Raw genomic sequence first — 27,394 nt, forward strand, 5'->3', positions numbered from 1 at the left:
GAAGAAAAGAAACTTACCATTGCTAATGCTCTTTCTGGTGGATGCGGATACTCTATTTGACTGCAAATTCCTGCCCGACCTACCACCCACCGTTCTATGGAATGGTTTCATCTACTCCACACTAATAAGATTCCAATCTAGAGATCTGCAGACTGCCACAGTCTGATTTTAGGGCTCCACGTCCAACGGCGCTGTCAGAGATCATAAAGAAACGGACACCAGCAGCAGAGGTGGCGGCTATGGAGGGGCAAAAACAACAATTGATGGACAGAATGCAGAACAATGTCATACATTCACCCCAGTACAGAGATCTGGGCCTAAATCCATCGTTTTTTTGCTCACCATGCCATTCCAGTTTGAACCCAGCCATATGCAAATCAGTCTTGACCCTGTGCCCCATGGGAACAGTCCAGCCCGAACTGCCAAGCCAGGTCCTCCCTGGACTGGAAACAAGCATCCTAGGACCGGTTTCGGGCTTTCAGCCCTCATCAGCAAGGATAGCTTGATTCCAGTGGCATGGAGAGCAAGGGACTCACGTCTGAGCATACCCGTCCCACTCGGGGTGACAAATGCAAAAACAATGGAGGGGCCTCAATGCCATACCGGGATGGAGCAGAGCTGCATGACACCACCTTCTGACGGGCAAGGGAATTGCTAAGAAACCTCTCATGATCTAGCCTTTGACCAGGGGGTATTCATATTGTGAGGAATGTGGCGTAAGACAGAGTATCCACCAGAAAGAATGTTACCAATGGTAAGTACGTTTTTCGTCTTTAACCTGCTCATTCAACTACAGTGATTCCACCCTCTTGGTTGCGGCTGTAAGGGCCTAGAACACCTTGCCCCTGTCACTGGGTCCTGTGACCAGCTTTCTTCGGTTCCAGGCACTTATACAAGCCTTTCAATTTTCAGTTTTTTGTCTTGAGAGAATGATGCTGATGTGGCAGGTTTTATAGGTATTTTTAGCGCCATGATGCCTTGGCGAACGAGTACGCATAGACCTGAGGATGAGAATTTTTGGCACTAAATGCTTCATTGAGCTGCCAGATGTTTGCTGCCCCGAGGCACGGGCTGGAGCTGGCAGAAGTTTGGTTTTCTGGGCGAGGTTTTGGCAATGGAAAGTAACAGGCCCACTTATGTAAACCTTTTAGTAATTATCTATTTCTGTTTTGTAGAAGGAGAGAGAAAGAGACAGTGAGCGGCGAGGCACAGAAGAAGAGACGCTTTGGGAGAGCTGGGAAGGAGGCAGGGGGAGCTTGAACGGGTGTAATAGATAGGAAAGCGAGCAGGTGAAAGCGAGCAAGTGAAAGAACGCAGGCTGTGGAGAGGAGTGCTGAGAGAGAAACAAAGCAGAGAGCGAGAAAGAGGGCCATCTCGAGCGAGGAAGCTGAGTGACACGCAGAAAGAGAGCAGGATCAAGGGAGGCACTAAAGAAACTGAGATGAAAGGCGCGATTGGCGCGAGATAGGAAACGGTGCACCGGAAGAGAGGGGGAGTGCCTGGGCAAAGAAGACGGGAGAGCAAGGCAGGGATTAGGAGGCAAAGGGCAGGTGAACTAGGAAACAGAGAAAGACACAGGACCTTCCGTGGTTAAAGGGGTAGCGAACATGTAGAGAGGGGGAGAGTTGGTGCCTTAGAGACGGAAACTGAGAAGGGAAGAGTGGGTACCATAGAGGAGAAGGTCAAGCCAGAGAGCCCACGTTAGGGGGAGCAGAATGCTGGCTCTCAGCGAGGTACTGGCCACTCTACTAGTGACACTCTTGCTTGTCCAGTATCTCAGATTCCGATGGCTAGGCAGACATCTACCACCTGGACCAAGCCCGCTGCCCATCATCGGCAACCTGTGGGCCCTGGGGTTCAAACTGGATCACGAGGTCTTCATACAGGTACTGTACCCTTTGCTAATAAGGCGGTAAGAATGTCAGGGGGTAACACCATGACCTTCTGGCCGTGGGCTGCTCTAGAACTCGCAGTATGAGGATGTTGACCTACCTTGGTTGGACTTCCTATTACTAATCGGACAGTACTCGGCTGCTCCTGGTCGTGCACCACGAACATTAATAAGGCCTGACAATGAGATGAGAGCGATCTGCCCCAGATGGGCTCCTTTAAAGGGCCATTCGGTGAGTTATGCAACAATAGCAGTGGCTGATACCCAACAGGGGTGGTGGAGCGGGGGAGGAATGAAAAATATATTTAGCACTCACCTGAGCACAGCCACCTCCTCTCCTCCGTCCTATTCTCTTCTGACTCCTGGGCAGCGCGCAAGCACACAGGCTGCCAGACTCCCCTAGCCAATCACAATGCTTCTGTCACTAGCATGACAGCAGCATTGTGATTGGTCTGAGCGGCCTGGTTCGGCTCTCAGACAGGGAGTGGGAGCCTGTGCATGTTCTCCACCCAGCTGTGCCATACAGTTGGACAGCCGGGTGGAGAAATGCTAAGTGCTCATGACTGTTTGAGCCGGCCAAACTGTCATGCGCACTTAGTGAGTGCCTACCACTCTCCCCCTGCTCTGGCCAGCCCAGCCGCACCTCGAGTGTAAACCAACTGAGCAAGCACGGAAAAATAAAATGATAATAACATTGTATTATTATCATTTTATTTTTCCTTTTTTGATCTGCTCAGAGAGCAGTGGGGCGATGCTCCTCCGCCTTAAAGGAGGAGCCGCCACAGCACAATAGATCTCAAAACCCCAGCAGATGTCTGACTAGAACTGGGTAAAAAGAGCTGTCTTTCAGTCTCTTTAATGGAAAGCCCCATTAATACTCGCAAGGGTGGTAAGTGGGAGCATTAGCAGCTGGTCTACCCAACATATGGTAATTAAACTTACAGACCTTTCATGCTTCACCCACAGATGGCAAAGACCCACGGCAACATCTTCACCATGTGGCTTGGGCAGAAGCCCGTGGTTGTGCTCAACGGATATCGGTCGGTGAGGGATGCTCTGATTGGCCACTCTGAGGAGGTGTCGGGGCGCCCTACAACACCGCTCTTTGAAGAAATGTCAGGCGGCAAAGGTAAGCAGGTATTTTGGTTCAGTAAAAGGCTGGCACAAGCCAGGCTAGATTTGGTGTGGGTCTTCTTTACTATAAGACATAATGCTTGCCTTGATAAAGGCTTAATACCTTACCAACATGTGTTCAGTTCTACCTTATCTCAACCTCCATCTTAGTCACGTTCCCTAATTATATACATTTTATGACAAAGAAGACCTGGATTCGGAGTAATGGAGATGACCAGTAAGTAAAATACCATGTGCACAGTGCCTTATCCTTACAAAATTCTGGTTGGTTAACATCTGTAAATGCAACATTTTGAATCCTTTTTGGGAAAAACAATATTCAGAAAAATTAAATCTCACTTTTTGCCTGTAACAACCACCCTATTTGTCTGGTCCAAGACAGAATTTAGTCCTCATTTAATTATCCTGCAAAGGAGCGCTCACGAGAGTTAGAAAATAATGTTTTTACAAATGCTTTTACACCTTGGAAGGCATTCAATACACTTCAAAGGAGGTTAAACTAAACAATTTCAATAGTAACCAGAAGAGAGTACATTCAGGATGCTGGACCATTGGGCTGGATTCACCGCAAAAGTTCTAAACAACCACTATGTAAATGATTTTTATTTATATTTATTGTATATAAAAATGCATGTTTAACACACAGTGCTTGTGAACATGAGCTGGAAACGATATACAAGTGGCAGTAGAATGCTTTTTGGATCATAAAATTGTTTATGGCACTTTTCATCACTGGAATGTGGGCATCAAAGGCCCCGTTTGTTTTCGAGTGGGAAGGTGGTGATGACAGGGTGAAAGATGTTTTCAGTGGTCGCATGACCTAAGGATGGTTATTCAAGGGGCTACTGCTGTTTGAGTATCAAAGTAACCACCTCTAAAATCTTTATGAAAATAACGGTTCTGTTTCTTTGCTCACTCCATCCCTCATTTGAGACTTGTACCAACTAAATAATTTGTTTCTCTAAATATAAACTCTGCACATGGCCATTCTTACCAAGTCCCTGTGTTGCAATAATTGTGACTTTCAAGGCCCCTTTTTGTGGACATGTGCAGTGGATGTGAAATTATCACTTGTATAATAGAATATTAAGCATGTTCTTTATGAACACCACCTCAGTATCACTCAGCACCAGTGCAGCTCCACCTGAGCACCACCTTAGCATCAGTCAGCACCAGCACAGCACCACTTTAGCACCACCTGAGCATCACTGCAGCATCAGCGCAGCACCACCTTATCACCAGACCATTAGTGCAACACCACATTAGCACTCACTGAAGCACCACCTCAGCATCTGCTCAGCACCAGTCAGCGTCACTCAGCACTACTACAGCACCACTGCAGCCCCACCTGAGCATCACCCAGCAGCACCTCGGCACCACCACAGCACCACCTCAGCACCAGTACATCAGTTCAACACATTCTCAGCACCAACTCAGCACCACTGTAGCACCACCTCATCATCAGAAGAGCACCACTTCAGCACGAGTCAGCGCCAATCAGAACCACTTCAGCAGCACCATCTAAGCATTACTCAGCAGCACCTGAGCACCATCACAACCCCACCACAGCACCACCTCAGCACCAGCACAGTAACCACCTCTGCATCACTCAGCCCCAGCGCAGCACCACCTCAGCACCAAAGCACCACCACCTCAAGGACCACTACAGCACCAGCACAGCACAACCTCACAGCCAATACATCACCACCTCAGCATCAGGCCACCAGCACAGCATCACTCAGCGCCACCACAGCATCACTCAGCAACACCTCAGCACCAGTGCAGCATCTCCTAAGCATCACACAACACTACCACAGCACCACATCAGCACAGCACCATCTCAACACAGCACCACCTCGTATCAGTGCACCGCTAACTCAGCACCAACGCAGACCAACCACAGCATCAGCACAGCCCCACCTCCGTATCAGCGTAGCCCCACCTCAGCACCAGTGCAGCACCACCTCAGCAGTAATTCAGCACCAATGCAGCACAACCTCAGCATTAGCGCAACACCACCTCAGCCACATTGCAGCATCACCTTAGCACCAGTGCAGCACCAATTCAGCTTCACTCACCACCACCTGAGCACAGGCACAGCAGCACCTAAGCACCATCAAAGCATCACTCAGCACCACCTTAGTAACACTCAGTACCACATCCGCACAAGCACACCACCACCTCAGTATCACTCAGCACCACCTCAGCATCAGTGCAGCACCACTGCACTACAAAAGTGTGTTACACTTAATACAATTTAATTACTATCCACATAATTCTACAGCACACAATTCCACATATTTCCACTATACAACTCCACACCACACAATTCCATGCCACACATTTCAACAAAAAACAATTCTAAAACAACCCATCTCTCCGTCGCACTTCCACCAACCGTCATCTCTCCACAACACACCCACTGCTCCTTTCCTCTCTCCCTCACACTCCCACTACCCTTTCATCTCACAATCCCACTGCCCCTCTCATCCCTCCCTCAGACTCCCTGTCTCTTCTCTATAATACCTGCTCACACATGTTGCCTTCTGGTACCTCATCGTGCTGGCACTAGTCCACAACTTGCTGCCCTGCCGGCTGCTCCTCCCACTTGTCTCTCTCTCTCTCATACCATCTCTCACCCCTCTCTCTTGCTCTTTTATGCACTCTTCCTGCCTCTCTTATGTGGTTCAGTTGAGGTCTTTGAGCACAATCTCTTTCCCAAGCCTTTTCAAGGTTTTCAGTCCCTCAAACACACGCCCTCCTCCTCTCCGTCGGGTGTCTTCTGCGTACACTCTTTATGCGTCTATGGCTTGCTGTCCACTTCTTTCTCTCTTTCTAAAACACTCTTTCTTCTCCTCTGTCTGGGGTCCATTAACCAATGTAAACACAAACTACCTATTCCTCTTTATCTCCTTTTCTATCTATTCTCTCACCCCTATCTATTCACCATGCCACAAATTCCCCAACTTCCACTACACAAATACACTATACACCACACAATACCACCCCACAACTAAGAATACAAATCCAAGCCACATAATTCCATTCCACTCCACACCACACCACATACATCCACAACGCTTCAAACAAAAACACATAGGTAAAAGACAATACCATTTACAACGCCAATAGCTCTAACTCTCACAAAGGCGAGTCCTATTGTATTGAAAATGCTTGTTTGCCTCTTGTTTTCACTTTGTCAGTGCTGCTCTCCCTATTGCTTCCCCCCTCCCGCTAACATACATCAAGTAGCACCACACAACGAGGTCTCACTCTACCCGACCGTCTCACTCTGTGGTGTGTCGACTCCTCGTGTGGCACTGGCGCGGTGACAGAGCCTGCGAGGTCACGTCACAAGAGTGGGACGGTCGGGTAGAGTGAGACCTCGTTGTGCGGTGCTACTTGATTCTGGTGATTCATCATTTGATTGATTCCTGTCTGCGTGCTCAAGATCCTGAATGATCATCGACGTCACATGACGTTCTTGTGTTGAAATCTCAAGTGGATTTAATCCCTTACTGCAACTGATTTATCCCCAGCAGTTTCTTTCTTGAGTAAGTGTTACACTGAGGGTCTTCCTCCGTTTCTAAGGAAACCCATAATTCGGGAGCATTGACTATACTCTCATGTTTTTCCCTCTGACTTCAACAGCCACATATGAGCTACTCGCATCCTTGAACATACAGCACAGTCATACTGCTGTTATCCGAAGTGCTCTTCATGACCTTGTCCTGATGAAGACCCCACCGTGAGGACTAATTTACCCTCTGCCACAGGGGTCGAAACGTAGACAGCCCAAACTTTTACACAAACTCCAAAGACTAAATTGTGAAATACGCATGTACATTAGAGCTATGTGTTTATCCAGGAACAATTGACCTGTGTTAGACCGGAAAGGTCCTATACTATGTACAAATGATGTATATATGTCACAACATCCTTTCCGTGTCCTTCACTCACTCATCCACCACTTGCTACCCACTTCTCCTCCCTCTTTCTTTAATCACTAAGAGCACTGTATAGTTCTGCATCGCAACGTACTGGAGCAACTGTGTTGCCAAATATGAAATGCTTTGAATTTGAATCGCATTTAAATGCCTTTGGAGATACTATTAAATTTGATTAAGGCATCTAACAACTATATAGTGTGGATTGCGCTTTTCTAATTTTGGTTGTTCTTTCCAAGAAATTACTACCACGACCACTGATATATTGTACTGCCACCAGAGGAGAGCTGGGGGCCACGGTGCCTCAGCTGTCGAGGGCGTCTACTACCTCAGGAGTATGTACTACTTACCTTAGATGTCTTTCAGGGCAGGCCACATACCTGTTGGGTTCCAGATCTACAGAGCTACTATTCCACAACTTTGCTGCCCACTGTGACAATGGTCTCGGCAGGCTGCCTCAACTAGGCGGAAGCGGACTCCCAACCTGTGAGTTGCTTTTATCTGCACCTTCCCACTTGACCCTTCTTAGGAGTCTCGTGGAGCACACCCTATTACTCTGTCATTTGGCTACCATAAGTTTGGGTGGCTGTCCGTTGCCGTGCGGCCATGGGAATGGAGAGTTTACTGTTGGGACATATGTTCTTTCTCATCTCTGAGAAGCTGTTACTGGGTGGATGGATGATGGAAAAGACATAGATGGATGGTGGGGAGGACATAGAGCTGGCTGGGGTATGAATGGATAAGGACCATGACTAACATAATCTTATGGCCAACAGGATCACAGGGCTTATATGCATGACCTGGAATGTTTGAGGATGGGATCTGCAGCCAAACAAAATAACATCCATAGATACCTGAGGCACAGGGGTGTTAACATTGCCATGCTGCAGGAGGCCCATCTTACAGGGTTGTGGTGGAGCGACTGTACCGTAGATGGCGTGGCCAGCTGTATACCACTTTTTTTCTGCTTATGCATGGGGTGCGCTGATTGGATTAGAGCTGGGACCCCTTTCGAACTCCTACAATTGTTGATTAATGTGGAGTGATGATATGTACTGGTGAAGGGCAGATTACAGGGTTAAGTAGTGAAATTGGGGAATATATATGCACCCAATAATTATCAGCTGACATTCTTCCAGTCACTGTCAGCTCCACTAGGACAGCTGGTGGATGGAGACCTGCTGGCAGGTGGAGACTTTAACTGTGTCACTGATTTGCTCCTAGACCGCTCCATGCCCCCTCTGCCAGGGACATCAGCCCATAGGATAGCAACAGGATTCAGGGAGTGGCTACAGCACTGGGAGTTGTCAGATGTTTGGCGCACATAACATGGTATAGAGCCAGATTACCTGTTCTACTCTAATTTACATTCCCTCCACACGAGATTGAAAAGATTCCTATGCTCAAGGAGACTGAGTCAATACACCACCTACACCAAATATCTAGGGTGAACCCTCTCCGACCACCACCTTATATCCTCGAACTCCGCCCAACAGATGATAGACTGGTGATCCCGACCTGGCACCTCCAACTGGCAGTTCTGGAAGACCCTTGCTATAGAGAAGTGCTACAAATGGCCATCACAGAGTATTTTGACAACAATCAGGGTAGGCATTGTCTACCCTCGTAGAGTGGGATGACTTTAAGGTAATTGTTTGGCAAACTTAATGCAGAATTCCACACTCTAGATGCCACACTCCACGCATTAGACACCTTAGGACCAGACCCAACTAATCACCGGCTCTTACTGGACACAAAAGAGCACTATAACATCACTACAACTATTAATGTTAATGTTAAAGGGATTTATAGAGCGCTTGGCTACCCAAAGGCTTCCCAGCACTAAGCAGTGAACAGATTAGATGACAGCGGCAGCACAGGCACTTAGTTGACCTCGGTGACAACCATGTTTAATTTTTTTTTCTAAATGTTGCCTCTGCGGATGTGAATCTCAACTCTCGCGGGAGTGAGTTCCACAGCTTGGGCGCCAAGTGGGAAAAAGCTCTCCCACCCCATCTGGCCTTTTTTATTCTAGTGGTTTTTAACAGGTGCTCAGAGCCTGACCTCAAACATCTGTTGGGAAGATATCTGCACACCAGCTTCCTAATATTGATGGGCCCTTTGTTATTTATAGCTCTGTGGGTTAAGGAAATGGTTTTGAACTTAATTCTGGCCTCGATTGGAAGCCAGTGTAAGTTTCTGCGGTGAGACAAAACTGATTCTTTCATTGGGATTTGATACAGGAGTCTGACTGCAGCATTCTGTACTACCTGTAACTTCCTGATCACATATTTGGGTGTGCCCAAGAAGAGTGAATTCCCGTAATCCAGTCGTGAGGTGACCAAGGGATGTATTACCATTTTCCTTAGCCGTGCAGGGATAAGCACAAGGATCTTGCACAGCATTCTCAGTAGCCCAAAGCACGTGCCTGCCACCTTCCGTGCCTGGGTCTCCATGGTCAGCTCATGGTCCAACCAAAAGCCAAGGTTCTTGATGGCTGTACTGAGGGCTGGTGCAGGCCCTAAGCAGCTTGCTAGGGGTCTAGGAATCCCTACATTACCAAAGACCATGATTTCGGTCTTATCCCCGTTCACTTTCAGACAGCTCCCTGTCATCCATTTAACTACTTGTTCCAAACAAGGGGCCAGATGACCTGACTCCCCGTTGGTCCTGGAGTCCAATGATACCACCAACTGGGTGTCGTCGGTGTATGACATTACGGAGATACCATATTCCTGTACTACATCAGCCAACGGCTGCATGTAAAAATTAAACAGTGTGGGGCTTAGTGACAAGCCCTGTGGTACTCCACACTTTAACGGCTTCCTGTCCGACAGGAAGTTATCCTCCTTGACTTGAAAGGACCGCTCCTCCAGGAAGGATTTCAGCCTTACCTTTAATGCCTGTTTCACTTAGTCTGTGTGCCAGCAGTTCATAATCGACCGTATCGAACGCTGCACTTAGATCAAGCAAAAGTATTGCAGCAGATCCCCCCTGATCAAGAGTAATTTTTAATTCTTCGGTTACCGCTAGTAGGGCAGATTCCGTACTATGCTGTGGGCGGAATCCCATCTGTGTGGGGTGTAGCAGGAGATGATCTTCCAGGAATTGTGACAAAAGTTTGTTGACATGCCTCTCCAAAATCTTGCTATTAAATGGAAAAATTATATTGGATGAAAATGTTCTGGTAAGGCTACATCCAGATCTGGTTTCCTTAACAGCGGTTTCACTATTGCTTGCTTTCAAGCGACAGGGACTGTTTGAAGGGAGAGATTTAGCATGTCAACTATTGTCATGATTACAAAACCTATATAGCAAAAGCTCACAATAAAGAAGGCGAATTGAGGAGGCTGCTGGCCTGGCTTATCCACCCTGAATTGCGAGGTGCTCCCATCACACACCATATATCCATATATCAGCCACAGCGACCCATATCTACTCCCCAGGGGACATAAATGACGAGATAAGGAAATATTATGAAGCTTTAAATGGCGCCCCAGAGGACCTCCCATATAACTCACTAGACAAATTGCTGGACCGAATCTTCCTTCCAACACTGACATGAGAGGAATAAGAGAGCTTGGGAGGCCTTGTAACAGCCCAGGAGTTAAGACAGGCCATTAAGGAAATGGCCACTGGTAAAACCCCTGCCCGGACAGACTTCCAGTGGAGTTCTATATGACATTCATAGACCTACTGGCCCCAAGAATGGAGACTCTCTACACTGAGTCCTTGTAGGCAGCTGTCTTCCGGGCACTACACGATGTGCGACTGTCATTCCCCTCCCAAAATCAAAAATCACTGGTGTGCTTCTCACCGCATTCCGCCCACTGTCCATGCTCAACATAGACTTCAAGGTCCCGAGTAAATTTCTAGCGACCAGATTACTCCCCTATATGCCAGGCCTGGTCCATAGAGACCAGAATGAGTTCATTCTGCACCATAGCACCTCTTGCAACCTTAGGAGACGTTATCACTTCCTTTACCATCCTGAGGTGCAAAACTTACCAGAAGCGATGCTCATGTCAAAAGACCTTGACAAGGCCTTTGACTCGGTGCGGCGGGACTGCCTGACAAAGGTCATGCACAAGTTGGGAATAGTGGAGGATTGCATTAAATGGGTTACCCTGCTCTACACCAGACTGATTGTGCGAGTTAAGAGCAGCACTGCCATCTTCGCCGCTTACGACATCTCCTGAAATACATGACAGGACTGTCCACTATCACCCCTGCTATTTGCCCTGACCATTGAACCACTTGCAGAATTATTTCGAAGGGAGGGGAGAGGTGGTGGTATACTGGTAGATGGCTATGAGCACCTTCTCTCTCTTTATGCAGATGACCTACACCTTTACCACTCTTGCGGATCTGCAGGCCCGGGACGGCTATCCGACATCTTGACAAATTTGGAGCCCTACCCCGACTAAAAGTCAACAGGACCAAAACATGCCTGTTCCCTGTAACCAGGGTACTCCCTCATGACTAGGCCTTCCCGCAGTACTTGCTTGGTCACCAGTAACCTTTAAATACCTAGGTATGGAAATATGTGACTGGATAGGTGACCTGCGCGAGGGAAACCTGGGCGAGCGTTGTGCTACCTTAGATCCTATGTTACCTTTTGAAGATCTCTGCGACTAACAAATGGTGATGCTCCTGTGGTAACTGTACTTCTTCGCTAATGTCCCAGTTAAGATATCCGTTGCATGGTTACAACAACTGAATGTCCAACTCCATGAGCTAATATGGGACGTGAACTGCCACAGGGTGTCGCTGGAGCTGCTGAGGCATCTGCTTGCTAAAGGTGGCCTTGGAGTCTCAGACTTCGAGATGTACTGCCTAGCGGCACAAATGCTATAGGTGGTCAAATGGCTTGGTGGGACCTGCAGGAGTGCTTTAGACCTTGTAGGACTGGCGCCTCACCAGGGATTCGTACTAGCCAAGCTATTATGCCCTGATGAGATGATTCCCCAGCCAAGTGCCTTGCTGCAGGTAGCCCTGCATTGCTGGCGCTGTTGCATTGTGAGGACTCAGAGGGCATCATTGTATGCACCGGCTATGCCGCTGGTGGGTCTGCCTCACAGGACTCCGCTCAGCTGCTTCACCGTAGCCCAGCTCCAGGCCTGAAGTAAGGCCGTAGTGGAGAAGATGGGAGACTGCTTCAAGATGGGTGTCCTAAAGGCTTCTGGAGGAGCTATTAGAACATTATGCACCGACTCGCATCCAGTGCCAACAAAAGACGCATTGGCAGGGTCATACATGGACCTGTGGGTAAGGGGAAGAGAGGAGCCTCCACATCAAGCTGTGCTTCAGCTGCTGCTCTCTCCGGGCTCGGCCTGATGTCTGGTAGCATGGTTTTACCAGTCTTTGATTGCTATGGTACAGAAACTATTAGTAGCACTTAGGACTCGGAATGGTGTTTTGGGCCGCTCAGTCACTGGCTGGGAGTGGGACACAATGCTAGCTTATTCCAAGACAGTATCCTGTTACACAAGACTTAAACATATGCAATTCAATCTTCTGCACATGACCTACCCTACCCCACACAGGTTGCAGATTATTTACGGTGGTGAATCCCAGCAATGTTCCAGATGCCGATTACTTGACATGGATTTTAGTCACATGATGTGAGGGTGCCCGACACCTGATGCTTATTGAACGGTAGTACTGTCTCACTTCCATTCGGCACTAGAGCGCTTCCTTCCCTGTAGAGTGGAAACCTGCCTCCTGAGGGGATTTCCTAGACCCAAAGCGAACAAAGTCTGCACCAGCTTTCTGAATTTAGCCTTCTTGTTAGCCTGGCGCAAGCATTGCACAAGCATTGAATTCCAAGACAGGACCGGATGTGGTAGCATGGGCTGGGGCCTTCACTATGTGGGCTAGGGCTGAAGAAACTGTACTTCGCGGTGAAGATGCCTTCGGGAGTTTGGAGACATCCTGTAGTGGGACAGTGGGCAGAGTTTCTAGAGATCTGGGAACACCCAGAGGGGGACACTGGTTTTGAGAGGAGTGACTTAGAGGACGGGGAGGACAAGGAAGACGGAGACGAGCCTGGTGAAGCAAGGGATGAGACTCCACACGACCAGGGCTAACCGTCTGAGGGGCTATTCCGCCCAACCCTGCTCGGACATAATACAGGTAAAGAGCTGAATCCAAGCAGAGGAATACAGGTGAAGTAAAGAGCCCAAGCAGAGGCTTCCGTTTGATCACCAGGGAGGCAAGCCAAGTACCTAGCCCCTTCCTGGCCTGTAAGCTCCCTGAATCCTCCACTAAATCCTGAAATCCTGCACTAGATCCTCGAATCCCAGGATCTCAAATCCTGCCAAAGCCTACTACTCAGATGAAGCATACTGTCACAGCTCCTTGTGATGCATATATTGGCACAAAATTGTCTTTTCTGGTGATAGGGAGGAGGTCACTGCTGAATAGATGTAGATGGTAAGTCCTGGAGGACTGGATTCAGGCAAGAGTTTCATGATCCCCATGTAAGTCTCATTTGAATTCATTTATACAGTCAGTAGTTATCCTGAAAATCTGACATGATTGCAGTCCTCCTGGACTTAAATTGGACATTCCGTATCAAGATTAATCTCTGACAAAGGGTGGCACATCAGGGGAGGATCACTGAATTCGGCTATTAAATGTTTCTTCCACCATAGCCTCGGAGCAGAAATGAGGCTGCTTTGCTGATAGTGGATTTTTACAGTGCTGGTTTTCCCCATCCCAACTTATCACTATTAAATACTATGACTCCTCACTGTTGGACTTGGCCCTTTTAGCAGGTTCATCCCTAAGCATTTTGCCTTTCTCCCTGCCTTATTTCTGACATGGTGTTGGTGTTTTAGGCCTCTGGGCACTTTAGCACTGTGGGCCAGTGTAAAGTGTGTGCGCACTCTGTGTTACATTTGGTAAGGTTGGCCTGCCCTCCCATTGGAATCCATTGGGGATTCCCTGATCAGTGTGTCAGTGGTAATTCCTGGAATGAGAGGAGCAGCGTGGTAGAGTTTAGTATGTATGCAATGGTAAGAATAAATGCTGCGCAATGGTGTGCGCAGATTTATGATGACTGGTTGAGAAATGCCATTTTTAGAAATTCGCATTTCTGTGTGCTATGTGTCTGACTGCCTGATGTGAATTGCATGTCTGGCTTTTGAGTGACAGGGGCTGGGGGGGTGTGTGGCTCTAGGAGGGGCAGGGTGAGTCAGCGCTAGGCTGAATGGAACATCTGCAGTGGGAGTAGTGGGAGGAGTAATCCCCTGACCCTGAATAGGACTGTGCCCAGCCTGTACAATGCTGGCTCCGCCCCCTGTGGTGTATCGGATCACCTAGCCCCCACCTGACAAAGGGGGAGAGGAGCTTGGAAAACAAAGTGCTCCAAATCCCCCCTGAACCAGTTGCATCTGGCTATCCCATGCCCTGCACTGCCGACAAAGGAATGCTTAGAATAAATGTAGGGGCTGTGACCCCATGAATTTGTTCTATGCTGGTGTGCTGTTCCTGACTTGGGGGCTTGCGGCTGCTGGGGCCCAGGAGGAACTGCCATGGGGGCTTACCTCCCTGCTGGAGGGCCCTGTGTGCTGGCCTCGCTGCGCTCAGCTGTGCCCCCTGGCCCTAGAGGAACATTTTGCGTGGGCTTGTTCTTTTTCCAGGACCTTTAGGACTGTTGGTGCTTCTTGCGCCCTGTGAGCACTTTCTTTTGGTTCGCCCCAGAAGGAGGAGAGCGTGGGTTGCACAGTGCTGAGCTGCTGCCTTTGTAAAGGGAATCCCCATCGAAGGGAATCCCCATCATAGGGATTCCCCAGTGATGCCTGAACAGCAGGTGCCCACCCTGCGTTTTCCTTTATTTTCGCGGATGCCCACCCTGCTTGTTTGAGATTTAAATTGCGGGTGCCCACCCCGCGTTGGGAATTGTTGGCGGGTGCCCACCCCGCATTTTGAGTTGCTGGCCACGCTTATGAGTTTAAAATTGAAGCGGAAGCCCACCCCGCGTTTCAACGCCTCGGCCCGATCCAAGTTGAAATTGACCGGCCGGAGGGTGCCAATCGCTGCATGGCCGGAGAGGAAGTCAGGCAACGTGATGCCTGACATGGGGTGGGACTTCCGTATCAGCAAGGGAAGCCTGGCCCCGCATCCACAGGAGAGCCGGGAGAGCCCTGCCTTTGTCCCAGCGCCAGAGAAGTCCAGAGTTCGGTGTCTTCGTGAGCGGGGCCTCCGTGAGCTGTGGGAGTCCCGCAGGCCGCAAAGAAGAGAGGAGACGGAGCCTCCAGTAGCCCGGTGAGTGAAGGCTTGGCCAGGCATGTGTTAGTGCCTATTTCATGAGCGGCCCCGCCTGGTAGAGGGCCGCTCCAACAATGGGGAGACAAGTTTATTTAAAGAGCACCAGTGGAGGCCCGAGGGCACAGACGTGCCAGGGCCCGTGCCCCATACCTTTTTGCTGTTGTCTTCAGCTGCCCCACTTGCTAGAGGGCAGCTGCATAAAGGGGGCACTTTCATTTTCTAAGAGTACCGGAGTGGGGCTCAGACGGCACGTGTAGTGCCAGTGCCATGTCTGCACCGATGGGGGCAATTTGCTTCAGGGAGTCCAGTGGAGGCCCCGAGGGCACAGTCGTGCCAGGGCCCCTTTACCTTGTTCTCAGCTGCACCGCACCAGCGCGGACATCTGCAACATTTTGGCATACTTATTCAGAGGGCACAGTGAGTGCCAGGCCTTCTTTGCATCACAGCTGCACGGCAATTAGCGGCAGCTGCAACGTTTAGGCCATTAGTTCTTTGGGGGCATTTTTAGTGAGACAGGAGTGAAGTACACTCCTGTGCCCCAGCGCAATTGCGCACTTGTGGATTCTGCTGCGTTGGCAGCTACCCTGGCCCTTTTGGACATAGGGCATTTGAGCCCTTTGAGGAGGCCAGTTGGCCAGGGGGACTGTTAGGTTGATAGGGCGCCAGGCCCTACTGTGATTTATGTGCTGCTAGGAAATGTGATTCATGTACTGTGATTTATGCACCCTGTGTTACGCCTCTAAATGTGGTTTATGTATGAGGTTATTTGCATACTGTGGTTTATGCTTGTGTGGTTATCCTCTACTGTGATTTATGCCTAATGTGAGATATGATTAGGAGGTTAGGGTCTAATATGTTTAGGTTTATAAGGTTGGTGCATAATGTATTTTGCGCCTGATGTGATAATGTGCATAATATGGTTTATGTTGCAGGATAATGCTGAGTACAGTGTTTGCCAGTAATTACTGGATGTGGTCTACCTTTAATATATGTTCTACATTTACTATGTTCACTTTGTGATGGTTCTGACAGTGGTCCAATTGGCCCTGTCAAGTGTATATAATCCCCTGTAAATATTGCCTAGTGGCACAGTGTATATTGTGTGATTACTATTCTAATGTGTTTTATTATAATACAAAGGCTATTTTTGATATAACCTTATGTGGAGTTCTTTCTGTGGTGTGCGTAGTATGTTGTTGCTGTGTGTGTGTTGCGCAAACGCTTTACACATTGCCTCCGGGATAAGCTGGTCTGCTCGTGCCAAGCTACCAAGGGGGTGAGCAGGGGTTATCTTTGGCGTATAACTCCCTTACCCTGACTAGAGTGGTGGTTTGTGCCTGGCTTTGGCGCATGTCTTAGCCAACCAGAAATCCCATTTCTAACACTCACCACTTGCAAAAGACACACAGATGATGGACAAAATGCAGAGCAACTCAAACATTCACCCCCAGTTAAGAGATCTGTGTTAAATTTGTCGTTCTTTTGCTCACCATGCCGTTCCAGTTTAGACCCAGCCATATGCAAATTAGTCTTGACCCTGTGCCTCATGGGAACAGTCCAGACCGAATTGCCAAGCCAGGTCCTCCCTGGAACAGAAACAAACATCCTGTGACTGGTTTCAGGGCATCACCCCTCATCAGCCAGTCTAGCTTGAATCCAGTGGCACCATCTGGCAGTTCGGGCTGGACTGTTCCCATGGAGTACAGGGACAAGACTGATTTGCATATGGCTGGGTCTAAACTGGAATGGCATGGGAGCAAAAAAAAATATGGATTTAGGCCCAGATCTCTGTACTGGGGTGAATGTATGACATTGTTCTGCTTTCTGTCCATCAATTGTTCTTGTTGCATTTGTCACCCCAAGTTGGACGGGCATGCTCAGACGTGGGTCACATGCTCCTCATGCCACTGGAGTCACGCTAGCCTGGCTGATAAGGGGTGATACTCCGAAACCGGTCCTAGGATGCTTGTTTCCAGTCCAGGGAGGACCTGGCCTGGCAGTTCAGGCTAGACATTTCCCATGGGGAACATGGTCAAGACTGATTTGCATATGGCTGGGTCTAGACTGGAATGGCATGGCTGGCAAAAGCAAAAACAAAGATTAATTTAGGCCCAGATCTCTGTACTGGGGTGAATGTATGACAGCGTTCTGCATTCTGCCCATCATTTGTTCTTTTTAGGTCTCGCTGAGCCAAAGGCTCGAAGAGACATTTTATATGTGGGATTTTCAAAGTGCTACCCACAGTTTTGGCTGGCCTAAACCTTGAGTGCACGATCACATGCACGTGCACAGCTGGCATCTAATGGCTCGTCAGCTCCCACTCCCCCCTCCCTTCTCCATAGCTTTGGCTCCAGCCGCCATCTGCCTTTCTTATCTACCAGCCGTCATGGCTCATTAAGTGGGATGTATGTCGTTACAACGCACACTTTTACAACGCATGCACTTACAATGCATTTTTTACAACGCAAAATCCATTACAACGCACTACACTTACAACGCATTACACTACAACGCATTTTTAAAAACTACCTTTCCAACGCATACCATTACAATGCATAATAGTAAATTGCATTTAAGGTAAGTATTAGATAGTATAGGGGTAAAAATTACTTTTCTAACTCCAGGGGGTGCAACAGTAGGGTAAGTGTTGGATAGTATAGGGGTAAAAATTACTATTCTAACTCCAGGGGGTGCAACAGTAGGGTAAGTGTTGGATAGTATAGGGGTAAAAATTACTATTCTAACTCCAGGGGGTGCAACAGTAGGGTAAGTGTTGGATAGTATAGGGGTAAAAATTGCTATTCTAACTCCAGGGGGTGCAACAGTAGAGTAAGTGTTGGATAGTATAGGGGTAAAAATTGCTATTCTAACTCCAGGGGGTGCAACAGTAGGGAAAGTGTTGGATAGTATAGGGGTAAAAATTGCTATTCTAACTCCAGGGGGTGCAACAGTAGGGTAAGTGTTGGATAGTATAGGGGTAAAAATTACTATTCTAACTCCAGGGGGTGCAACAGTAGGGTAAGTGTTGGATAGTATAGGGGTAAAAATTACTATTCTAACTCCAGGGGGTGCAACAGTAGGGTAAGTGTTGGATAGTATAGGGGTAAAAATTACTATTCTAACTCCAGGGGGTGCAACAGTAGGGTAAGTGTTGGATAGTATAGGGGTAAAAATTACTATTCTAACTCCAGGGGGTGCAACAGTAGGGTAAGTGTTGGATAGTATAGGGGTAAAAATTACTATTCTAACTCCAGGGAGTGCAACAGTAGGGTAAGTGTCGGATAGTATAGGGGTAAAAAATACTATTCTAACTCCAGGGGGTGCAACAGTAGGGTAAGTGTTGGATAGTATAGGGGTAAAAATTACTATTCTAACTCCAGGGGGTGCAACAGTAGGGTAAGTGTTGGATAGTATAGGGGTAAAAATTACTATTCTAACTCCAGGGGGTGCAACAGTAGGGTAAGTGTTGGATAGTATAGGGGTAAAAATTACTATTCTAACTCCAGGGGGTGCAACAGTAGGGTAAGTGTTGGATAGTGTAGTGTAATATTATGCGTTGTAATGGTAGGCGTTGTAATGGAATACGTTGTAAAGGTAGTTTTTAAAAATGCGTTGTAGTGTCATGCGTTGTAAGTGTAGTGCGTTGTAATGGATTTTGCGTTGTAAAAAATGCGTTGTAAGTGTAGTGCGTTGTAAAAGTTGCGTTGTAAAGGTTGTTCCCCCATTAAGTGCTTTAGCGGCCAATGCTTGTTTTAGGAATGCAGCAATACTTCTAAAATACAGCAGAGGGCGCCATTGTTCTTTCTTTTAATAGGTCTCACATTTTGTTGGTTAGCCTGGCCGCATCCGCCCACTTCCGCCCTGCTCGTACTTCCTGATAAACACATGTAACAGCATTCACGTCCAGGAATACAAAATGCTGCGTGTGCATTTCTTCCATAAGCGCGTGTGCGGTGCATTTGGATTCCCCTAGTGCCAGCCCCTGCTCGTTTCATTAAAAACCAACGCTGGACGTCTTGCGGCTTGCAGTTTTCTTTAACAAATCTGCTTCAAGACAGATTTCATTGCCATTGGAAGTTCGCTAATCCTGCCGGTGTTCTGTTGGTTAGAACACCGGCACAGCACACATGGACGATTGGAAGTGGTATGAATTGCACAATCTGCTGCCTGTACTCCCTTTTTCTCTCTCTCTGATATAAATATGTATAATTTTCTGTACGGTTTCGTTTTTGTGTGGTTTCGTTTTCTAATTTGCTTGGCCTCCAGGAAGAGTTTCTCTTCCATGCTTCTGGGGCGCACCCCATTTCATTTGATCCGTTTGTATTTAGTAGAAACAGCACTGTTAGACCTGGCATCATTGGCATGAGTCTCTCCTCCATTTTTTTCTGTTTGCCTCCTCTGTTTACGATGTTTTTGCTGGATTATTGCTTTGGGCACTGTGCCACTGCTGATCAGTGCCACAGTGCAAGTGCTCCCTATGTTAAATTGTTACATTGATTGGTGTTACCATGATTGGCTTGGTTGACTTACTGTTCAGACCCTAGTCTAGTGCACCGCGTGTGCCAAGGGCGTGTAAGTTAACTGCTGCTGGTGGGCTTGCAGCACTGGTTGTGCCACCCACAGAAGCAGCGTGTAAAATGTGTCTCAGGCCTGCCACCGCAGCGCCTGCGTGCAGTCCCTGACTGCCATGTCGACTTGGCAAGGAAACCTACTTGCCAGTCTCTAAACCTTCACTTTGCCACATTTCAGACACCTCTATGGTAGGCCCTAGGGCAGGGTGCATTGTTGGTAAAAGGTAGGTCATGCCCTGATGTGTGTGGCATGACCTAATAGTGAATTACAGCCATTTTCGTTTTTCACTATTGAAGGGCTACCTGCCTCCAATAGGCCAGACTGGGCAGACTGATTATTAACTCCATTATAATCTATCTGACTCAAGGAGCATGGTAGCAAGTCGAGTTTAGTATCCCTGAACTCAGAATTTAATAACACACCCTTTAGGATGGATGGTTTTTAAATTCTATGTTTGAAAATAGCACTTTTAGAAAGTGGCTATTTTCTTGTCCAACTATCTACCGGTCTCTGCTGGTTTGGTGTGTGTGTCTGGCTGGGTGGCTCCAGAGGTCTGAATGAGTCAGTGTGGGGTGAATGGGGCGTTTACACATAGAGTGAGGGAAGAGTAGCCTGCCCTGCCTGACACAATACTGGCTCCACCTCCTGCTGGGCGACTGATAGCCCTGCTCCTGCCAGTGACAATACTGGCTCCGCCTCCTGCTGGGCGGCTGAGGACTCTGCCCTGCTCAGTGAATAGGCCAGGTGCCTCTGCCTGGCAACACCCACCACAAACCTGAGATGGTGGGAATCTCCCTGCTTGGACAAAGGGAACAAAGGAGAAAAGGGGTATAAGAGAAGGACCCCTGAACCAAGAACTCAGATCACTTCTGACAAGGAAACCTGTACCAAGGACAAGAAGCCTGCTGATCTAAGGACTTGCCTCCCCTTTCTGCCAGAGTGCTGTTTTGCTGTGGAGGAACCTGAAAGCTGCTTCTTTATTTTTGCCAAGGAACAAGGAGAGAGGAACTTGGTGTGTACTCTCTGAACACTTGCTAGGAAATCTCCAAGGGCTGGAAGAGTGCCAGTCTCCTGCTGAAGTCACAGGGCCAAAGGACTTCACCATTTGCTGAATTGCTGGAAAGTGTTGTTTCCAGTACACAAGGGAAAATCTGCAGTCTCGACGCCGCCGACGCCGCCGAATCCAGCTCGACATCGTGAGTAACGGCTCCAGTGTCCCGAGCCTTCGCCGCCGGCCGCCGGGCCCGATCGACGCCAGCAGCAACGCCAGTGAGCAGTGGGTATCGGCCCCGGCTCCAAGTGACCCCGTCTCGACGCCGGTATCGACGCCAGTGAGGAGTGAGTATCGGCTCCACCTCCAAACGACCCCGTCCCGACGCCGCTGCTGATCGCATCGACTCAACGCCCTTCTCGACGCCGTGAGCGCTGCTCCGGCCCGACATCCCTCGATGCCGCTGCGGATTGACCCGACTCCGAGGCACGATCGACGCCGACCTCGACGCCGACATCTCGACGCCGTGGATCATCGTTTTCTTCGTTTCTCAAGGTACTGTACTTGTGGGGTCTGTTGCAACTCCAGGCTCGACGTAGCGCTCCTTGCGGTCGACGCCGAACCGTGGGAATCTTGTAGACTCGACGTCGTGTGACTCCTGTGGGGGTTACATTGTTGCCAAAGAACTGTGCTCAGAAGAATACTTTGCTAAAGAACTATTTGCCAAGAAGAAACCTTACTTGAACTATTACTTTTCCTTCCAAAGAGTATTTATTAAGACTGTGGTATATTTTTGTCGTTATTTGGTCTTGTGCTAAGCCTTATATAAAAATCCTATTTTTATAATAACTTCGGTGTCGTGTCCATCTGTAGTGTATTCACTTTATTACTGTATGTGGTCATAAATGCTTAACACACTGCCTCTGAGATAAGCCTGTCTGCTCTGCCAAGCTACCAAGGGGGTAGCAGGGGTTATCTGATTGTGTAATCCCCTTTCCCTGACTAGAGTTGGTTGGTCCCTATTTGTCAGAAGTGTATACCTCTGCCAACTAGAGACTGCCGGTTCTAACAAGCACATGATACATTATTTCCCCCTCTAAAGTCCCCGCACACACAAATCGGGGTCACCACAGCGGCCAGGTGTCCTGTTTCAAACCTGTTTTTCTAAAATTAAAATTGGCATGCAGTATTCTCTCCTGGGAGCTGAGTAGGCTTTAGTTACGTTTATTGGCTTCACGTGAAGCGGTGACATCCTTTATCACGCCCCTCTTAGTATGTCATTATGTAAAATACTGCTCTAAACAGAAAGGTGGCAGCTTTAATTTTTTTCCGAACACCCTTTAAATGTCATCTCCAGTTTGTGGCCACTTATCCGTTGTTTTATCCATGGTTTCACCAAGCTTTGTTAAAATCCATTTAAACAGTTCCTTGGAGTGCACTTTACTTCTGTTTGTTTGTTTATTTATTTATGTTTTCATGATTGGTTGTGCGTTAGCGAGAACTGTACCTTGTGTGGCGGTGATGTCACAGATCGTCTGTGGCACCAGTAACTTCCTATACAGTGAGCAAAAATCACACATTACATACACGACAGGCTTACATTTTACAATATTCTTTTACTGTGAACATTTAAAACCAATTACAAACAAACTAAACGCTGGCTTTTCATTGTAAATGACGCTTCTTAGTACCGCCTTTTCTTCTTTTGGCCCCGCCCACCCGGGCTGGATCTTTTACTTGCAGCGTTGCACGGTGTCTTTTAATTACTGGGTAAGCACTTTATTTTTAGCATTTGGGAGCTGGGAGCTCTGCAGCAGGTACGGGCCCAAGGAGAAGCCGCCTGCGGCCACCCCCAGGACACCCATGACTGTTGCTCTTTCACACTCAGGATTGCCATCCACGTTCGCAGGCGCTGCCCCTCTCCCAGAACATATCCCCACCCTACGGCAGTATATTTCAGAAGCAATACGGTGCTTCCTGCAGCTTTTGGTGTCCGCATCAAGTACCAATGTCACCCCTCCATTCCCGCACCACCCGGCAGAAAGTCACCCCGCCTCCCCGTCTCACCCTGCAGAAGGCGTGGATTTGCCACCCAGGCTCAAAACAAATTGCGCTCTGTTGTCTCGGGCTCCAGAATCAATTACACCCCCTGGCCGGCCCTTGTCGGTCTCCCTCCTGCGGATTTCCGAGGCACTGCTCATCTCCACATCAAGCGTGGAACAGGCCCGGTGGCAAATCAAAGCAATATGAAGAGATGGTCTCTCGTCCGTCCGCGGGGCATAAATCAGGCCAACCCTTCAGGGCAGTGATGCACGCAGCTTTATCTTCCTTTGCTTTGCCTGGGCACACTTGTGTGTTCTTTACTGCCCTTCTGTTGACACTGTCTGTCTCAGGTTGTCACAAACTGTTTACTCTGTCCATGACCCATTAAACAATTTCCCAGACTTTTAATCACTGCACGGGTTTAAACCAGAAAATATGCGGCATGTGGTGTGTGCTATTATGCCAACATATGGAACGCTCTCTAAAACAGGCCCCATAAAGCTAATTTTAGAAAGCAAATAATTCATTCACCCGTCAATCCTAACAGTTTCACAATAGTGCCACTAATATTTATATATATGCTCCCTTCAATGTCTTACGTTGAAAAGAATACTTTCTGCCCTAAACACTCTACAGTGAGCACAACTATCAATGACAAACGTTCTGCACTCTAGCATCGCATTTCAACATGTAGAATCCATATTTAGATCCATTTTCCTCAAAATATGAATTTGTATGCAACGTAGTTCCTCGAAATCTTCCTGAATCACCCTTTTATTCATTCTACCTTTCCTGTTTCCATATTAACTTTTGCCTTGACTCCTGCATCACAGTACCTTTTAAGTATGTGGAGTATGACGAAATGAGAGATATGCTGTACAACTTTAAATGTTCAAGGCACTGTAGTGATTCCTGACTGCCACCTATAAAGTTGCACGAAGTCCCAAAATGATGACTAGCGGACAGTAAAGCAATGGTGTCATCTAGCGGCAGACAGGGCAAGGGACGGAACGTGGTCAACAAACTTAAGTTTTACATTTAGATCAGCCTTCTCATTTTAGAAACATTCCCCACGTCGAAGTGCTTTTCCATTCTATTATTCAAAGAGCCACTGACTTCAGAGAACATTTAAAGTAATGCGAATCATGGGCCGTTTGTATTTTACTTTTTTTAATCAATATTTATTAAATAGAGAACTTGCCTCCTCATCCCCACCCACTCACTCCCTTGTCTTGCACCTTGCTAACGTGAGGCGTGTGCATCTACTAAATAGGCAACCCATAAACGGCCCATCTAAAAGAAAAAGAAAAAAGGTGACCTGGATCCTCGCCTTGGGAGGCTCTGCCCCCTCACTCCAGGCACTATATATGCATAGCCCACGAGGCCACAACTCCTGCTGTTTCTAGGGCTGATCCTTTCCACGAACAGCGTCCGGGTCAAACTCGTTCTCCTCAATCTCTTGAATTGATGATTTTAGTGGGAGGCACTTTTTGACTCACAAGTCAGGTTCTGGCTGACTACCTTATAGCAGTGACTGCTGTGAATACATATACACCTCATCGTCTGACTTTATTCTAGTCCGTTGCTAACTGGATCTGAGAGCCCATGGACCAGGGAGACAGGGAAATGGAGGGAGGTTAAAGAAAGTAAACTAAACTATTAGATTTTGTAGACATTCTGGAGACCTGCACGGCAGCCTGGAAAAACATTATTCGAAGCAGGTGGTGAGCTCTATTCCTATGAATCCTTCGAAATCTAGGCACCCCAGTGCTGTGCCCAGCTCTGTGCGTGCCCTGTGCGCTTGTGCCAAAACCCGAACCTGCTATCTTTGAGCCTGCCTGCCTTTGACAAACTCTATGTTATATCCTAGTAGGAATGCCCATCACGTTTTTTAGGTCGAGCCTGGACAGCGCATGCGCTGCTCTGGAGGTATGCTGTAGTCGAATATGGACTTTAAGCTCCACCCAAGCTCTACCCATATTTTTCATTGTCTGTGCCATTGTCCCTTGTAAATGCTGCCTTCTGATTCGTTAAAAGGCTTGCTAGCCCCTCCTTAGTAACGCCTTGTCTTCATTTGTAACCTCCCATGAGGACTGGCCCTTTTACTTCTGTTGTTACAGGGTATGTCTTATTTAGTTTGTAAGCACTATTTTCTTTAATGAGTTTCTCCTGCTGCATGCACAACATGCTTTCCTGCAACATTCAGCGCGCCATGCATGCTATCACTTTCCAAGCAGTCCGGGACAATGGCGGACGCTTCTTTGAATAGGTCTCGCATTTACAAGAGTTTGAGTGATTGGCATTGTAAATAACGATGTCTTTTATTTATGTGTTAATTACCAAAACAGATAAATAAAAGGCATTGACATTTACAATGCCAATACCTTAAACTCTCCCAAATGCGAGACCTATTGCATTGCAAATGCTTGTTGCATTTGTCACCCAGAGTGGGACGGGTGTGCCCAGACGTGGGTCCCGTACTCTCCATGCCACTGGAGTCAAGCTAGCCTGGCTGATGAGTGGTGATACCCCAAACCAGTCCTAGGATGCTTGTTTCCAGTCCAGGGAGGACCTGGCCTGGTAGTTTGGGCTAGACGTTTCCCATGGGGCACAGGGTCAAGACTGATTTGCATATGGCTGGGTCTACAATGGACTGGCATGGGGAGCAAAAAACACAATGATTTTAGGCCCAGATCTCTGTGACTGGGGTGAATGTATGACATTGTTCTGCATTCTGTCCATGTATTGTTCTTTTTGCATTTGTCACCCCGAGTGGGATGGGTAGGCCCAGACGTGGGATGCGTGCTCTCCATGCCACTGGAGTCAAGCTAGCCTGGCTGATAAGGGGTAATACCCCGAAACCGGTCCTAGGATGTTTGTTTCCAGTCCAGGGAGGACCTAGCCTGACAGTTCGGGCTGGACTGTTACCACGGGGAACAAGGTGAAGACTGATTTACATATGGCTGGGTCTAGACTGGAATGGCATGGGGAGCAACAAAATGATGAATTTAGGCCCAGATCTCTGTACTGGAGTAAATGTATGACAACGTTTTGCATTCTATCCATCAATTGTTCTTTTTGCATTTGTCGCTCCGAGTGGGGCAGATATGCCCAGACGTGGATCCCATGCTCTCCATGCCACTGGAGTCAAGCTAGCCTGGCTGATGAATGGTGATACCCGAAACCAGTCCTAGGATGCTTGTTTCCAGTCCAGGGAGGACCTGGCCTGGCAGTTCGGGCTAGACGTTTCCCATGGGGAACAGGGTCAAGACTGATTTGCCTATGGCTGGGTCTAAATTGGAATGGCATGGGGAGCAAAAAAACAATGGTTTTAGGCCGAGATCTCTGTAAATGGGGGGAATGAATGACATTGTTCTGCATTCTGTCCATCAACTGTTCTTTTTGCATTTGTCACCCCGAGTGGAACGGGTATGCCCAGACGTGGGTCCTGTGCTCTCCATGCCACTGGAGTCAAGCTAGCCTGGCTGATGAGGGGTGATACTCCGAAACCGGTTATAGGATGCTTGTTTCCAGTCCAGGGAGGACCTAGCCTGGCAGTTCGGACTTGGGTGAAGACTAATTTGCATATGGTTGGGTTTTAACTGGAATGGCATGGGGAGCAAAAAACAATGGATTTAGTCCCAGATCTCTTTACTGGGGTGAATGTATGACATTGTTCTGCATTCTGTTCATTAATTGTTCTTTTTTCATTCCTCACCACTTGCAGCATAATTGCAAAGAGAGAGGCACAGACACAAACAAAATATGTATTTTAAAAAAAAATATGTTCCAGATTGAGTAAGAATCATCAAAGTCCGAAAGTTCACTAGAAAGATCTCTGCACTTCTTTCCTTGTAGGAACCCCAAAATATGTGGCTATCATTTTTGTAAAATAGAATAACTAAACTATTGCACATGGTGTATCAAGCTAACAGGATTGTCTGAAAGTGGAATCAATCTACTAGTGATGTAAGTTTGAAGAATCTCCTGTTCTTTGAGTTTCTGCATGTACCAGAACATCCCAGATAAAGTGGTGCATGTTAATTGGCATCAAGGGTTTAAGGAGGCAGTCATAAATAACAAATCCTTTTACATTGGTTCCAGGTATTATCTTCATATCGGGAAATAACTGGAAAGCTCAGAGGCGATGTGGCTTAATGGCGCTACGGGCCCTAGGAGTCGGGAAGAAGGTTATGGAAGGGCATATTCAGAATGAGGCACATTGGCTGTTGGAGAGTTTTGCAATGATGAAAGGTATGTGGTTTGTGCTTCAATAACAAGGTCTACCTTTGCCTGGTACAGTTCAGATTGTATAAAAGATATTTGACATTCACCATACCAAGGGGCTGATTACGAGTCAGGCGGATATATGTGTGGAGATACCGGGTGGCTGGAATATCCGATTATAGAGCTACCTTTTACAAGCTAAACATCACAGAATGGGCAATAACTGTGCAAACTGGGTTTTACCATCAGCAATTCTGCACATAATTCACAATTTTGTGGGGTTTAACACACACGCACACACAGTTACCACCTGCC

At 47.8% G+C, this 27,394-nt stretch overlaps 1 protein-coding gene across 1 annotated transcript in view; it reads left to right on the forward strand.

Annotated features, from left to right (window-relative positions):
• Window positions 1-1,160: 1,160 nt before the first annotated feature.
• The window catches only part of LOC146786127 (cytochrome P450 2J5-like), a 110,124-nt gene continuing 83,890 nt past the window's right edge, over window positions 1,161-27,394 (forward strand). Inside the window, exons 1-3 of the mRNA XM_085635629.1 lie at window positions 1,161-1,886; window positions 2,858-3,020; window positions 26,957-27,106. Coding sequence (XP_085491755.1) covers window positions 1,716-1,886; window positions 2,858-3,020; window positions 26,957-27,106 — 484 coding nt within the window. The 5' untranslated portion in view covers window positions 1,161-1,715. The remainder of the gene's footprint in view (window positions 1,887-2,857; window positions 3,021-26,956; window positions 27,107-27,394) is intronic.

Source organism: Triturus cristatus, chromosome 11 (genome assembly GCF_964204655.1).
Source record: "Triturus cristatus chromosome 11, aTriCri1.1, whole genome shotgun sequence".
Classification (NCBI taxonomy): domain Eukaryota; kingdom Metazoa; phylum Chordata; class Amphibia; order Caudata; family Salamandridae; genus Triturus; species Triturus cristatus.